Here is a 17,926-nt window from a genome sequence, read left to right on the forward strand (position 1 = left end):
GTTACAAAGAAGCTCTCTATAATCTGATAGAGAAGGAAACCAACCTGGAAATTGTTCTTGGAGATAATTCAAAATATCCCGTGAAAGATGTAGGAAATGTCACTATTCAATTGAATCAGGGTAATACCATCCACTTACAAGATGTATTATATGTACTTGATCTCAAAAAGAACCCGGTGTCCATTTCGGCAATGGAAGACAAAAGCTACAAGGTGGCCTTCAGCAATGGCAAGGTACGTGTATGGAAAATGAACTTTAAAGATGCTTTTACTCTTGGGTTTCGAGTTGATTCATTATATCAGGTTGGTGGAAGTCTGCTGGGTGTCATGTCCTATGACACATCTCTTCAGTTTGAACTATGGCATCGAAGGTTTGCTCACCTTCATTATAAAGCTTTACCCGAAGTAAGAAAAATGGTGACCAGGATGCCCGAGTTCAGATTAGAGCAAGAAGGTGCATGTCCAAGATGTGCCGAAGGGAAGCTCAAAAGGGGACCATTCCCCTCAAGCCAAAGCAAGACCTCCAATATATTGCAGTTGGTTCACTCAGACATATTTGGTATGATGCATGTGAACTCCTTGGGAGGATATTTATATTACCTCACTTTTACAGATGATTATTCTCGCAAGACTTGGATATACTTCTTGAAAAAGAAGGATGAAGTGTTCTCTTAGTTTCGGCACTTCAAAGCCTTGATCGAGAATCAAACCAAAAAGAATATCAAGATCTTAAGGACTGATAATGGGACTGAATATGAATCCAATGAGTTTCATGACTTTTGCAAAGAGGCTGGCATTAAGAGGGTGACTATGGATCCTATTGAGCCTCCTGCGCAAGAGCCTTCCTCTTCTAGGAAGAGGTCTTCATGGCTTAGGGGGACACTTGCTAATGTTGAAGGACACATTACACCCCGAGGAACCTTTCGTGAAAGTAAGAAGCCGAATAGGTATCAGGGATACCTAACCATCATGAGCACGATCATCCAAAATGAGCCTTCGTCATTCACAAATGCCGTCAAGCATCAAGTATGGATGCTATGACCGAGGAATATGAGTCCATTATGAAAAACGATGTTTGGGATGTGGTTCCTGATAAAAACAGCTAAAATCACACAGTCACAGAAACTCAATTATATATTATGCACAAATGGTGTATGTGCAAAAACACTCACACACACAGGTTTACATTCAGATTACTCTATTAAATAGAGTTTCTGAGATCCAACTTATTCCCAAATTAGATAGAGAGGTTGAGAGAATTTCTCAACCATCACAAACCAACTTCTTAAATATGGAATGTAAGCATTAACTCCAACATCCCCCCTTAATGATTACATTACATGAAAAACAAAATAATCAAGCTTATCAGTAGATGCTCCATCAAGTTGTCTCATAACCCTCGGAAAGGTGTAGTTGGCAAGTTGGATTCCCAAGTTCCCTTCTCAACTCCCGAATCAAGGACCTCCCGAAGTCAATTACTGGACAGCATCCCAATCTGTCGCATAACCTCATTAGGAAACCACTTCCACGTCTACCACTAATGAGGGATCCTTCCCTGGATCCGCAAGTGCCATACTATCTGGACAACCATCCATATTGAGCCTTACTGCTACTTGATCTTTAACTACTGGCATCAGACACATAGTTGAACTGCTGGTTATATTAAAAAAGTTTAATAGATTCACTCTCTTCATCATCAGAATTCCATTGGTATTCATCTGTGGTTATATTTGCTGATTCTTTCCCTTTTAACACATCACTAGCACGACTTCTGCAATTCCACGTTGTATGCCCAGTTTTCTTGCAATAGTAGCATTCAATGTCACCTTTGTTTGCATTTTTCTTTCTCATCCTTGACTTTGTCCACAAGGCATTTTCTACATGAGAGTTCTCTTCGGCATCCTCTGGTTTCAGTCGCTTTTCCTCCCCCAGAAGTGCTGCAATTGTCTCTTGCAATGTTTGTGTAGATATTTGACTCAAAGTAAAAACAACATTACTATAACTTGAAGGAAGACTATTTAATAATACAGCTTTAGCATCTTCATCCTCCACCTTTGTCCCAGCTTCACCTTTGTCCCAGCTTCACTTAATTGTCTTAAAAGAGACATTAAATTATTTATATGACTGGACATAGATGTCTCCTCATTCATTTTCAGACTAAACAATTGCAGCTTTAGGGAAAATTTTGCATTTGTAGATTTTACACCAAACAATTGAGCCAAATGTTCCCATATTTCCTTTGATGTTTTAGTAAGATCTACATGATGTAATTGCGAATCAGAAAGAGCAAGTCCAATAATAGACTTAGCTTTGTCATCTCTATTTTTCCATTCAAATAACTCTTTGGCATCTGTAGGTGCTGCTTCTGAACCATTCACTATTCCCCACAAATTTTTATTCATTAATTGCAGTTGTATTTTTACTTTCCATGAGGGAAAATTCAAACCACTGAATTTATCTAACACCATAAACTCCATGATAAAAGATAATACCTTTTCTAGTTCAGATGTTGGAGGCCAAACCAGCACAGCTCAGAAGATTGCTGCTGATGGTTGATGAGATCGCTGAAGTAGTAATCAGATATGACGGAATCAGCGTTGCAGGCCGAAATATTAACAGCAGTGGAGCGTTCTCAGAACACTGGGTAATCCAACAGAGTATTAGTGGAGTCGCCGATCAATGCTCGAAACTGTAACGGCTAGCATAAAGTCTGCCCACGCCTCTTTCGATTTGGAATCGGCTGTCTCTCTGCGTGAATGTCTGTGTCTCCACCATTTAATCCCCGACCGCAGCAGAGATTCTTAATAAATGACACCAATCAAGGATACGCTAACGCAATAAATCTTCCTATCGGCCTTCCAATACTTGTGCATGAGACGTATGGCCTCTCGGCTTAAACATCGACCTGAAATAAGGATATGCAGCATGTAATTAAATAGCTCGAAGAAGGTGTTGTGGGATCCGTCGAATTTGATGATGCACAGCCTTGCTTAACACTCCGAAAACCACAATTTTGATAAGAATTCTAAGCGGCCGCCTTCTACAAACTGTTCTGAGATCAGACGCATTTTCTATTTCATAAGGAAGACCAGGTTCAGATCCATACTAGCTCTGATACCATGATAAAAACAGCTAAAATCACACAATCACAGAAACTCAATTATATATTATGCACAAATGGTGTATGTGCAAAAACACTCACACACACAGGTTTACATTCAGATTACTCTATTAAATAGAGTTTCTGAGATCCAACTTATTCCCAAATTAGATAGAGAGGTTGAGAGAATTTCTCAACCATCACAAACCAACTTCTTAAATATGGAATGTAAGCATTAACTCCAACAGTTCCCAGACCCCAGGACAAAGCAGTTGTCACTTCAAAATGGATTTACAAGATAAAGCATGCAGTTGATGGAAGTGTGGAAAAGTATAAGGCTCGTTTTGTCGCTCGTGGCTTCTCCCAGAAGGAAGGTATAGACTATGATGAGATATTTGCACCTGTTGCTCGATATACCACCATCTGCTCGATCATAGCCCTTGCTGCTTCGCAAGGATGGAACCTACATCAGATGGATGTCAAGACTACGTTCTTACATGGTTCGATCAAAGAGGAGGTCTATGTGGAGCAACCCGAAGGATTTGAGATTTATGATCGAGAATCTCATGTGTGCAAGTTGAAGAAGACCCTCTATGGGCTAAAGCAAGCACCCCAAGCATGGTATGAGAGGATCGATAGCTACTTGATGAAGTTGGGATTCAATAGGAGTGAAGCAGACCCTAACCTTTACTTTAAGGTTACAGATGACGAGCCTCTCATACTGGTGCTATATGTTGACGACCTCTTTCTAACAGGTGCAGACCCTCTCATTCACGAATGTAAGAGGGAGTTGGCTTCTGAGTTCGAGATGAAAGATATAGGACTTATGCACTATTTCCTAGGACTGGAAGTCTGGCAAAAACCAGGGGAGATTTTCCTATCTCAAGGAAAATATGTGGTGAAGATATTGGAGAGATTCGGCATGGTGGACTGCAAGCCCGTAACTACCCCGATGGAGCTTGACTTCAAGAAGTTAAGCGGTAGTGCTGCCGGACCTGTTTTACAAAATGCTACTGAGTATCGTCAACTCGTCGGAGCATTAATGTTCTTGGTGAACTCCCGTTCGGATATATGCTTTGCAGTCAACACATTGAGTCAACATATGGTTGAGCCTCACCACTCACATTAGATTGGTGCCAAGAATCTGTTGAGATATATTCGTGGCACAATCACTCATGGGTTGAGATACACTACCGGAGATGTGAGACTACTTGGGTATACTGATGTTGATTGGGCAAGCAGTGTGGTGGACCGAAAGAGCACTTCCTGGTGCTGTTTCTCTTTAGGATTTGCCTCGATATCCTGGATGAGTAGGAAGCAAAATTTGGTGGCTTTGAGCACCGCCGAGGCAAAGTACATTGCTGCTAGCATGGCCTCCTGTGAGGCAGTCTGGTTGCGAAAGCTCTTCAGTGAGCTGTTTGGATTTACACTGGATACCACCGTGATTCTGTGTGACAACCAAAGCGAGATCCGTTTATTAGAGAATCTCGTATTTCATGATCACTCCAAGCATATCGATATGAGGTACCACTATATTCGAGATATGGTGCAGTGAGGAGCAATAAGGCTCCAACATATCGGTACAGATGAACAGGTCACTGGCATTTTGACAAAGCCCCTAGGAAAGGTCAAATTCTTGACTTTCCGAGAACGACTTGGTGTCATTCAAAGACCCTCTTATGAGGGTCTAGTATGATGTATTGAGATCTGGGAGCTCCAGGGGGCGCGGGGTACTTCTTGGAGCGATATGTGACCACAAGGCGACTCACCATCCCCTGATGGTGCACTATGTATAGGGTAAAGGTTCAACCTTCCCCTGTGACACCCCGTGGCGACTGTGGAATAGGATGATTAGTTCTCCTGTGGGCTAGGATGATTCGTTCTCCGTGGCGACTGTGGAGCAGGATGATTAGTTCTCCTGTAGGCCAGGATGATTAGTTCTCTTGGAGGCCAGGATGATTAGTTCTCCATGGCATCCACTGGACAGGATGATTCATTCTCCTGTGGACAGGATGATTAGTTCTCCTATCGAGGCATCCTACCCATGCAGTCTAGGACTCATTGGAAGTACCTCTCATCTGATCAATGAGCAAGGAAATGAGGATAGGGACCATAGTAGTACTATCGATGGACGCATCATTGTATCTACCGTACTCCCTATGCTAGGATGACCTCCATTGATCTGGGATCAGTGAGAGTGGTTCACACTCTGAGGCTGACTTTGGGTCAGTGGAGGATGGTATGATACATCCTTGATCATTTCTTCTTCTTCATAGTTCGAGCAGAGCAAAGCAAAGTAGAGCAGAGTGGGGTCAAGCTGTACAAGGCAGTGCATTTGATGGATGGATAGGAGTGACGGTCTGACAGATTGCATATGAAGTTCTCCCTAGTTGAGAGGGAGTGTTAAAATTGGCAACTAAGGCCAAACTCCATGTGGATCACCTTAGTTATGGCTTCTGATATTTTTCCTAAATTCCTCTCATCGAGAGGTGTAGGATTGATCTAAAGATCACCCGATTCCGATAAGTATTTATGGAGATATGAATTTATTTTGATTATGGACAAATTGTCAAGGTCGACCAACAAACTTATGTAGGCTCAGAAGCTCAACAGTCATGTCTATTCAACCTCAATGTTTGCATATAAATACAAGGAGCATTCTACTCATTTGGACAATTCAATTCACTCATCTTCTCTTTCTCTCTCCTACACATAAAAGGAGCCTCTCTCTCTCTCACACGTGACAGAAAAGGAAGACATCCTAGGGCAAGGAAGATGCAGAAAGAAGGACGCTAGGGCAGCAGGTCATCTCTTTGACCAGTGTTGACCAAGCATTGACCTTCCAAAAGTGCGGATTGGGTGTGGTTGCCTCTCCTAGGCAGGCCGCAATCTTTGGCACGAAAATCGAGGTGATCTGACCTCTGGTTTGACCGATGTTGACTTCCGTAGTGTAGGGCTGCAAGTTGACTTCAGAAATCTGCAAATTGACTGAACTTTTGGGGCTGTTCAAGGGCTATTTCTTCAAGCTGTTCGAGGACAAGTTGACCGGAAATTGATCAAGTATTTAAGAGGTCAATTTCAGCTAGTTTGACCAAGTTTGACTTCGCTGATCTAGGGTTTGCTACTGCTGATATAAAATTACTGAATTCAGATTTTGTATTAATTCTCTCTGCTAAACTATTGAAGATAAAAAAAGATTTGATCAAAGGGTTTCCCCGCATTAGGGTTTGTCCCTGCCTAGCCGCCACATCTTGTGTCTCTTGTCTTGGCTTGTTTTCTGTTGATCATTTAATGTTTTATTTGCACTTTACTTAATGTATATGTGATTGCTAATCTGTGGCTAATAAGAAGAAAAATAAGTAAACTGCTCTAAGCATAGAACATACCATAATTTAACATTACTTGTTACTTCTATTCCATTGGGAAATCAAGCTATAAAAAATAGTCGATTCCGGCTTGGAAGTCTATTAGTTTGAAGCTTATTTATTTATTTCAAGCTCTTGCAAGCATCCTTTGTTTGTGATCAGTTTTTATTAATAGATCTACAAACATTTGTAGTAGTATCACACATATTGGTAATGACACTTATGTTAACTGCAAGCAACAGTGGTACAATGAAGAATTTATACAATAATATATATGATATAATGTTCCACTCATAATATTCAGAAATAAAACGATGCGTACAATAAACAACATGCTGTAGGTCCACGTATATAATAAGCTTCGAGAATTATTCTCATGCTTGCACATGTAAATTATAGCTCTCAGGTTATCCTGGTTTTGGTTGCAAGTTCCTCCTATAAGAACTTTTGTTTCTGGAGAATACTTCTAATAGATAATAATTTGTAAGGACTCAGGAGGTGCAATTTATATTATATAAAAAATTATTAGAATAAATAAGCTATTATGCATACTTTTTACTAACCGATAATGATAAGGTTAAGCACATTGTAACCACTGAGAGATATAACAAACAGTATGATAGATTCATAATGCATTTACATGTGTATTTAAGAGATCTCAACATTGTTGGTACAATGTATCTACTATCAATTGAATGCTTCTTGAGATTTGGATGGTTATGTACTATCCTCCTGATTATATGGTGAATGAATCATCACACAAGGTGATCATCGTGCACTGTGTATAATGTAAGAATGGAATATTGGAAAGTTTCACGTTTATAGAAATATTCAGCCAAAATAACGGACAAGAGATGTAAACGTGGATGCCCGGGATGTGCTGAACACAGTGGTTTTGTACCATTAAGATTATACACAGTTTATGCTTAGCTGCAATTCACTTGAACATCAGTCAAAACTGAAGATAATTAAACCATGTGCACCATAAACAATTTATGAACGGTTTTATGAATAATTAATATGCTCTAGGTCTGGGTATATAATAGCCTTCGAGAATTATTCTCATGCTTGCACATGTCTATTATAGATCTCAGGTTATCCTGGTTTTGGTTGCAAGTTCCTCCTATAAGCACTTTTGTTTGTTGAGAATATTTCTTCTCATAGATAATGATTTGTAAGGACTCAGGAGGTGCAGTTTATATTATATAAAAAATTATTAGAATAAATAAGCTATTATGCATACTTGTTACCAACTGATAATGATAAGGTTAAGCACATTGTAACCATTGAGAGATGTAACAAACAGTATGATAGATTCATAATGCATTAACATGTGTATTTAAGGGATCTCAACATTGTTGGTACGAATGCTTCTTGAGATTTGGATGGTTATGTACTATCCTCCTGATTATATGATGAACGAATCATCACACAAGGTGATCACCTTGCACTGTGTATAATGTAAGAACAGAATCTTGAAAAGTTTGATGTTTATAGAAATATTGAGCCAAAATAACGAGCAAGAGATGTAAATGTGGATGCCCAGGATGTGCTGAACACAGTGGTTTTGTATCGTTAAGATTATACATGTATTATGCTTAGCTGCAATTCACTTGAACATCAATCAAAACTGAAGATAATTCTCTTGGTTATTTCGCACAAATGCTGGAGCCCTTATCTTCCATAAATTAATGGCCCCGTTCATGGAGACCTCAATACAGAACGGTGAATTAAACATTACAAATTGAATCATTCTAAGTTGGGGTTGGCTGTTTGCCTGAAATATATAAATGCTAACATAATTTAAAATGTGCTTGGGTGCCAACGCTTATCATATGAATATGAAAGGTGGAAAATAAATTGTTTTGTATAGTTCATTTAAATACTCTCATACACGTCAATTTTTTCTTACAAAAATAAAGACAGGTTATTCATTTGGAATGCATATTACAGACAAAAGAAGTCCTTAAATACCTTTGATATATGAACTCCAAGGCTTCTATGCACGCCAGAGCACTTTATGCAAATGAAAACGCCAATGTTTGTCGACCTATACTTGAAATACATGCAAAATTACTTAGAACAGCATGCCTCCTAATGGCCCCATCAACCTCAACTGAATAATATCTCCAACAATGAAGAAGGAAATGAATAGAATAAAAAAATTCGTATCTTAGACATACAATAGTAAAATCCCCATTAAAGAAGCAAAAAGTGCAAATCTCAATATTGCACACTGCACTTACATTAAGCACAAATCTAGGCAACTTCCTAGTAAATCTTTAGTAATTCCAATATTATTTCATTCAGACGATTTACTCATAACAGTATAAATGCCTTGTACTCAACCGCACTAGTAAATACTATGAGAATAAACCTATATTTCTTATACCATGACGATAGTCTATTCTAAACTTGTGGAAATTTCTTTCATTATCAATACCTTCATTGATACTGTTTCTGGCACATGTACCTATGCAAAAATCATTAGAGTGAAGGGGCTCAAAGGTAATAATTGTAAATTACAACATTGTTCACAATACCATATTCATAGTTTCAATAGTCAATCAGCTAAAACCATGAGAATGGATCCAAGAAAAAGATGGCTTGAAACTGACAACAAAATAATATCAGGTGGTCCCAGAAAGGGGGTTACTTTGTTGATTCTGCATTTTTTTTGCACTTTTCAGAGCTGCAGTCACAGAATAGCAAGCAGAATAACACAGGACAACCCCTTATCTAAGGTACACTTCAAGTATAACTTCTATATTTGGTAAGAATATTAATTGTTTACTTTTTTGAACTATTTACAAGTTTAATATCTTGAGTTTACAGTAAATTCAATTGTTGGTCTACACTATTTTTCTGCATAGATATCATTTCCAGATTAGCATAATTAGAAAGAATTAACTCCTCTCTTCATATTATACCCCATTTTAGGCACTAGTCTACAAATCTCCTTGGTGAAATAATAGTTTTAAGGAATCCTCCCAGTCGTTTAGGTGGGAGTCTTTCGGAGAAAAAGTCATTTAAGTGGGAATTGGGCTTGAAGAACGGGGACTCATGTCGAGGTGACAATGAGCACTTGTCCTGTGTGTGCCATCTTAGCATCTTGTATGGGCCTTGACAAAACTGTTAATTTGGGCAGTAAAATTTTTTGGCGCCATTTCCGGGGACAATGTCAGATGATCCAGCACTCAACAACATCATCTTGGTAAGACTTTTTATATTTGTATCTTGGTGAGATTGGTATTATCATTGCTAACTCATAGGATCACCCCTGACAACTCCACTAGAACAAAAAGATAAAAGAGTACAGTGCAAGAAGATGTTGAAGTACTAAGTTTACTTAGTTTGGAAACCCTTCATGCACTATTTCTGATTTATTCCTACCTAGTTGTTATTTTTCTTTAACAAGTTATTTACAAAGTAAATATTGAAAATAAACACCAGTGCATGCTCAACATATTACAGATCAGCAACTAAAAGAAACAAGAACAAACAGACCACATGACACCATTATTTTTGGACCAATGTCTCCGGAGAAACCAATGCAGGAAAACTGGTGCAACTATCTGAGGGTTTTCTTATTAAGCAATAACAGAGTACAATCTGAGTGCCAACACTGGCCTACCCAACAGAGAATTTCTGTAGGAATTTACAGGGTAAGTTCTTCAGACAGAACACCAAAGGACACCGCTCACAACAGATCGTAGATCAATACACCAGTATTTTTGACGTGGTTAAAACCCTAAAAGAGGGAAACAGTCCACGGCCTGAGCCAACGCGGCCACTTCAGGCAATTTATTAATAAAAGAATGAAAATTTACATATGCTTCTCTCATGCACGGATTACCCTACAAATGACCCTCCATGCGCTTTAAATAGAAATCATGGACCAATCGGGTGTCAAGCCACGGATCAAGTGTCGGTAATACCGAGGAGAGAATGAACCGTCGGATCACTACATATCGTGACCGTCGGATTATAAGTTACAAAATGTACAAGGTAAAAAAACACACTTTACCAAACTCTATACCTAACTCTATACTAGACCAAGTTGTACTTAACTATTTCCTATGTGTCGGAATATCCTAACAATTTCCTTAGCAGCTATACCTCACAGTTTGAGAGAAATCTCCTGGCTGAAACCCCAGAAAACCCTTCTGGCAGTTCCTCAGCACAAAACTGCTCTGCAACCCCAGCGTCTGCCCAATCTAGACTGCGTCAGCCACTCCTAGCCCAGCGTTGGCCCTGCGTCAGCCTTCCTTGGCCTGCGTCAGCCCCAGGAGGCCCTGTGTCAGCTCTGGGAACCTCTGCGTCAGTCACGCTGGCCCCTCTGGTGCTCTGCGCAGCACTTGGCTGTCTCTACGTGGCCCTGTGTGAGCCCTTGCTGGCTTTGCATCACTCTCCTTGGCTGCTACATTGCTCTCCCGACACAATCTCTACCTTCTCTGTTTTTTTGTACTAAATGCCCCTCAACTGCTCTCCTGATCACTGATTCTATCTCTCTTAGCAAACCCCGCTCTAGAGAATAGAATAACTGATCATCTGGTGTGCTCTCCAAGTGACCCTCAAGCCTCCTCTTATACTTTTCCTATTGACATCTCAACGTCCGAGATTAAGTCCCTAGTCAACAGCTAAGATTAGATTTGGCTTGATCCATGTCTTTTGGACCATTCTAACACGGATTCATATTAATACACATTAATATTTTATTTTCCCTAAGTTTAGACTTAGGGACTCCATTAAAAATATTAATTATTTTAATATCTCCTAATCTGTTTAGAATCTGCCCAAACCCTTTCTGGGTATTGGAGATCTCATGTGCCCCAACCTCTCCACCAAATTTCGTGGCTAGAGCACATCCGATGCTACCCCAAATCAACAGAAGAAACTTTCCAAAGGTAAGAATCAAGGCTTTGGTGACTCCACATTTATGATTTTACGATTGGTAGCAAATTTTCAATTTAAGGAATCATCATCCTAATGTATGAAGTATGTGTTCTAATAAGGATTTATCTCTCAACTATATATTTGTTCCTTTAGATTTATCATACATTTTGAGATATGTGTGAAAATTTTTAAACTGAAATTCTACTTTAGAAACAGATTTATTTCACCTACTTATTCTTCACAATAAGTTATTTACAAAATCCCTTCAACAAATATTAAAATAAATTCTACTGCAGTTATCACACAGTTACACAGAGAAAATATATGCACAAGAACCAATCACATCAACACAGTTGTTTTTGGACAATTGTCCCCAGAAAAACGCAATGCAGGGAAACCGGTGCAATAGATGAGGGTTTTATTAATTTTCAGCAGCAATCGCTTTTACAAGGAATGATTTTATAGAGAAACTGAAAGAAAACACCTAAGACTTTCCCTTTGAGACTTTCTGACACTTTGGAGACCCTTCTCCCACTCATGCATCGCCTCTGCGTCACTTTGCGTGGCTCAGCATGGCTCTAAGTGGCTTTGCGTTCCTTTGCGTCAGCCTGCGTGAAGGCTACGTCTCTCCTCTGGACTGTGTCTCTCTCTGCACTATCTCTTATTGTCCCTGTGTCACTGCCTGCTGCTGATGCCCTCCTCTTCCTCCACCCTGCAACTCTCCCTCTGAAATCGATCTCCTTCTCTTGAGAATCGATTTTCCTTGAGATACTGAGTATCTGTTGGTGTGTCTCCAAATAATCCTCAAGTCTTCTCTTATACTTTTTCTGTTGATGAATCAACGACCGAGATTAAGTCTCTAATCAACGACTAAGATTTAAACAGACTTGATCCTCATCTCTTAGAAGATTCTCACCCTTATCTTTATTAATACCCATTAATATTTTTATTTTCCTGAGTTTAGACTTAGGAACCCATTAAAAATATTAATTATTTTAATAACTCCTCATCCTGGTGGAATTTCTCAAAACGATTTCTGGGTCTTGGAGATCACATGTGCCTTAGCCTCTAATCAAAATTTCAAGGCTAGAGGATATCTGATGCTACCAAAAATCAGCACTCCCTCTTAGCAAGGAATGTGCTCTAGCAATGCTTACACCATAGAAGCATCACATTGATCTTTAGCATCGGTACCTGTGTTGATGCTTGGCTTACTGCCCCACATTAGCTACACTGCTACTTCCTGTACTACTGCCCATGACACTGCCACTGCTACATATGTACTGCAACTCCCTCTCAACATGCTGCCCATAGCACTGCCACTGCTAACTGCTGCACTGCAACTCCCAACACTTATCCATTTCTGCTACTGAAATGGATTCCTCACCATCCCCATCTTCTCTCTGAAATAAACAAACTTTGTTCTTCCTAAAGCCTTGGTGAGGATGTCTGCCACCTATTCTCCTATAGGAGTGTACCTCAACTGTACTGCTCCTCATTGGACATAGTCTTTGACAAAGTGACCCCTGATATTAATGTGCTTCGACCAATCATGAAATACTAGATTCTCAGAGAGCTTGATGCAACTCTGATTATCACACAAGTTCCTGGTCGCTTCCATCCTTCTCCTGAATAGATTCACAAGCAATTTCCTAAGCCATATTGCTTCGCACAAAGCTGTGCTAGCTGCCATATATTCTGCTTTAGCTAAGCTCAGAGCCACGGATTTTTGTTTCCTACTACACCGGGAGGTCATTCCTGATCCAATGTTGTACTTTTCCAATCTACTGAACTTCCAACCCAATCTGTGTCAGTGAACCCACTCAACCTGATGTCATTGCCTTGGGTGTACAATAGTCCATGCTCGATTGTTCCTTGCATATACTTGAGAACATGTTTGGTTGCTGTCCAGTGCACCCTATTGGCTTCCACCATGAACTGACTGAGGGTGTTGGTAGCGTAACAAATGTCTGGCCTGGTATTGACCAGATACATTAGGGACCCTATAAGCTGCTTGTACAAGGTGGGATCAACGTCTTTATCTTCTGATGCATCAATCTTCTTCTAGTTGGTGATCATTGGAGTAGCCATAGGTCTACAGTCCTGCATCCTGAATCTCTTCAAGATCTTTGTAGCATATCTCCCTTGTCCAAGGAAGATCTCACCCTTCTGCTGCCAAACTTCCAACCCCAGGAAATAATGCATCTATCCCAAATCCTTCATGTCGAATTTTGTGGCTAGGTTCTTCTTGCAGTCTTTGATGAGCCTGGATGATCCTGTCAAGAAAAGATCATCCACATATAACACTAGGATTAGAGGCTCATTCTCTACGACAAGATAGTAGAGATTAGGGTCTGCGTCACTCTTGACAAACCCCATCTTCTGCAAGTAGCCATCAATTCGACTGTACCATGCTCTAGGTGCCTGTTTAAGCCCATACAAGGCCTTCTTTAATGTGCATACATGAGCTTTCTTCTCATGTGTCTCAAAACCATCTGCTTGTTCAATGTATACTTCCTCTTCTATTAACCCAGTCAAGAATGTCATCTTAACATCCATCTAGTGAATCTCCCACCCCATCTGTGTTGCAAGAGATATCACGGTTCTAATAGAAGTATACCTAGCTACTAGGGTGAAGGTGTTTCATCATAGTCTATCCCTTCCTTCTAAGCATATCCCTTAGCCACAAACCTGGCTTTGTATTTCTCCACATTGCCACCTGCAGCATATTTGACCTTATAGATCCATCTCAAACCTACCACTGACCTGTCCTAAGGCCTAGGTACCACTTCCCAGACATCATTGACCATCATAGAATCGTATTCCTCCACCATAGCATCTACCCATACTTGATGCTGAACGGCCTCCTGAAAACTAGAAGGTTCCCAAACCTTAGCTACTAAGGCCTGGTATCTGTTTGGGTGTCTTTGCTCCCTTTTATTATTCCTGGGTGCACCAATGAAGCCCTCTGCATCCCATAGAATCTGTCGGAGTTCCCAGCTCATTCTTCCACTGGTAGTGGGCACATCTATCAGCGCTTCCTCTTCCTGAGATTCCCCCCGTTCTGAAGCTTTGTCTTCAAGAGAATTTCTGGTACTAGTTTCTGTTGGTCAAAGTGGTTGGACCAACGGCTCGTCTTTCGACTCTTCCTCGGAAGGCATTGCTCGGGATTTCCTGAAAGCTCTGTCCTCCATGAACATTACATCCCGCCGAACTACTACCTTCCTACTCCTTGGAAGATAGACTCTATATGCCTTAGCATTCTCGCTATATCCCACAAGATATCCTTGCTCAACAATTTGATCTAATTTCTTTTTCTTTTCTTTGGGTATACAGAAATACGCTAAACTCCCAAATATCCTGAAATGACTGACTTCAGGTGTCTTCCCGATGAAGACCCTTTCTAGAATGATTTTGCCCAATGCTCTATGTGGAGTCTGTTGGAAATATTGACAGGGGGGTTGAATCAGTGTTTCTTTTCAATTGTTACTTTTACCGATTAGATCACTTATATTTAGAACACAAAATGAACAATAGGAATAAATGTTTTTATTAATATAATCTTTACAATGAATCAAGTACAATTTATATAGGGCTCCAACCCTAGATGAAGACACCAATCTTCAATCTCCTAGGCTCCAACCTGTTTCCAAGCACCAACTTGGACTTTAGTGAGGCTCCGACCTCTAGGGCTTCGACCCTATCTTATCCAAGGCACCAACCTTGAGTTTAGGAGCACGAACTCCAAGGACACCAATCCTATAGCTTTGCTTTGTCAAGATATGTTTGGTTATACTTCATGACTCCCAATGTCTTCTTCAACGAGCCCTGCCAATCTTCAGCTATCCCTTCATTTAGTCTCCACATCACATCATCAATGACAACCTTGATCTCTTAGAAGGTGTCACCATTGCTCTTCATGTTACCCAAAACAAAGATCTCCAAAGTTACTTCATGAGGGCTTCAACAAGCCATCATGTCTCCATAGTGTCTCCAAGACTAGCTTCAAGTCTCCTTTAAGATGTCTTCAATAGGTAGCCCAAGTTTTGTAACCTTCTCTAGGCCTCTTCAAGGGGTTCTTCAAGAAATCTCCAAGGGAGTCTTCAATAATGATCAAATGTTTCTTTTAGAATAGTTCTTCAATGCTCCAAGATTTGCTGGCCTTATTTCTTCTTCAAAGTCTTCTCAGAGGTGTCTATAGATTTACATCGAAAAACTCCTTCAAAACATGCTTTCAAATGTTTTCTTCAAATGCTAATCTGAGGTATAATGATCTTCCATAGTTCTTCAAACTTCAGATCCTAGGCACCACAGTTCTGGGCTATGAGATACTGAGATAAGGTTTGAGTTTTATGATTAGTGATGATCCAAACAGTTATATGTTTGACTTTTACACACAGATTGTTGGCTTAGAGTTGAGCTTCTCCAATAGGTGGTTGTCACACACAGGAGCAGATATGAGCCTTTTTAATTGAACCTCCAGGTACACTGTAATCTGTAGTCCGAGCTCATAATGGAGGCTAACTCCTAGTTGCCATAGGTCTATGGTATAACTTAGCCTTTCCAACAAGGATCCGAACTCTAAATGAGCTTCTACAGGTGGCTTAACAAAAGTATGCCCAAAACAAAAGATTTGTCTGCAACTCTGCAAAAAGTGCTACAACAGTGTTGATTTGGGGTAGCATTGAATGTGCTTTAGCCATGAAAATTGGTGGAGAGGCTAAAGCACATGAGATCTCCAAAACCCATAAATGGTTTGGATAGATTCTAACCGGTTTCAGAGATATTAAAATAATTAATATTTTTAATGGAGTTCCTAAGTCTAAACTTAGGAAAAATAAAATATTAATGGGTATTAATATAAAACTGGGTTAGAAGGTTCCAAAAGTCATGGATCAAGCCAAATCTAATCTTAGTTGTTGATTAGAGATTTAATCTCGACCATTGGAGGACCAACATGAAAAGTATAAGAAGAGGCTTGAGGGTCAGTTGGAGAACATACTGAAGGAGACCAGTCAGTTCGATTTCTGGAGCGGGGTTAGCTAAGAAATTCGAACTAGTGGTTTGGAGAGCAGCAGGAGGCAGCAAGTACAAAACAGAGAGTCGGGAACAGCACTAGGGGAACAACACAGAGGTTGGAGAGGCAGACACAGAGGCTGCATACTGCATAGTCACTGGAGGGCCTGCGTGGGTGACGCAAAGAGGCCCAATGCTGAAGCAGAGAGGTAGGGGCTGACGTAGAGGGTCTAGGAGCTACGTAGAGGTCCGTCAGGCTGATGCTGAGACTGGGGGAAGTGCTGAAGAATTTTCTCTCTGTTGGGTAAGCCAGTTTGGCACCCAGTTGTACTGAAAAATTGCTAACTAATAAAATCCTCCCTTGCTGCACCGATTTTCCCACATTGGGTTTTTCCAGGGACAGATTGTCCAAAATATTTGTGTCAATGTGTTAATTCTTATGCATGTGTTTGTTTTTGTATTATGATGTGAAATCTGCAACATAATTTATTTTAATGTTTACTGAAGGATTTTCATAAATAACTTATCGGGAAATAAGTAGGTAAAATAAATCAGTTGTTGCAGTGATAGAAGTTTCACATGGTAATAGAGCAAGTAATCAGAGACGAGAAGGGAAAACCAATTATGGGTCGAGACCATGATGCAGAGGCATCTACGTCAGGAGACTCGCAAAGATTTTCAGAATATTGCACAAGAGAAAGTGATTTCCATTTCTCTATGTTGGCTCCCAAGCTGGAAGAAGAAGTGGCTTGTGTGACTAGCTCTGCATCATCAGAGGTATGGTATATAGATAGTGGGGCCTCTTGGCATATGACGGGCATCCGGGAATGTTTCTCAGATTATCGAGAGGAGAAGATGAACTTTGAGATTACCATGGGGAACAAGGCAAAATGTACTCCAGTAGGGAGGGGTACCATAGTTTTTCAAATAGAAACAGGAGAGCAATTCCGTGCTACCAATGTGCTGCATGTACCAGGATTGGGGATGAACTTACTTTCCGTGTCGCAACTTCTAGGAAAAGGCTATGACGTTTTCTTCATCAAGGAGAAAGTATACGTCAAACACCCGAGTCGGAAAAAGAAAGTGCAAATCAAGATCAAAAGTAACAAGTTGTACAGACTACAGCTAGAATCACCATTGGCATTAATAGGCAGTCATGGAGAAAAGGATTTCAACGAACTATGGCATAGAAGAATGGGACATTTGCACCATGGGGCTTTGATAATTCTCAGGAGCACTGTAACAAGAGTTCTGGATCTCAGTATGGAATGAGATGATGCATGCAAAGGATGTGCTCTAGGAAAGTATGCCAAGGCAGCATTTCCTAGAAGTAAAAACAGGGCCAAGAGTGTACTAATATTGATACACTCAGATATCTGCATACCCATGTCCACTAAAACTCTTAGTGGTGGTGAGTACTTCCTTACCTTCATTGATGAATACTCAAGGAAAACTTGGATTTTTTTTTTTGAAAACCAAGGACGAGGTTTTTTGTTGATTAAAAGAGTTCAAGGCTCTGGTAGAGAATTTGAGTGGGAAGAAAATAAAAT

General features: G+C 40.2%; 1 protein-coding gene across 4 annotated transcripts in view; it reads right to left on the minus strand.

The window, feature by feature from the left end:
* Positions 1-17,926, minus strand: part of LOC149163480 (ADP-ribosylation factor GTPase-activating protein AGD12-like) — a 210,658-nt gene that overhangs the window by 76,044 nt on the left and 116,688 nt on the right. For 3 of the 4 annotated variants that reach the window (XM_089431744.1, XM_089431745.1, XM_089431746.1), the window contains exon 4: positions 8,439-8,514. In XM_089431744.1, coding sequence (XP_089287870.1) covers positions 8,439-8,514 — 76 coding nt within the window. Of the gene's footprint in view, positions 1-8,438; positions 8,520-17,926 lie in introns of all 4 variants that reach the window. The other variant, XM_089431747.1, reaches the window with a different exon arrangement.

Source organism: Pinus tabuliformis, chromosome 5_1, assembly GCF_031772625.1.
Source record: "Pinus tabuliformis cultivar Carrire ecotype Pingquan chromosome 5_1, CPIR1, whole genome shotgun sequence".
In the NCBI taxonomy this organism is placed as follows: domain Eukaryota; kingdom Viridiplantae; phylum Streptophyta; class Pinopsida; order Pinales; family Pinaceae; genus Pinus; species Pinus tabuliformis.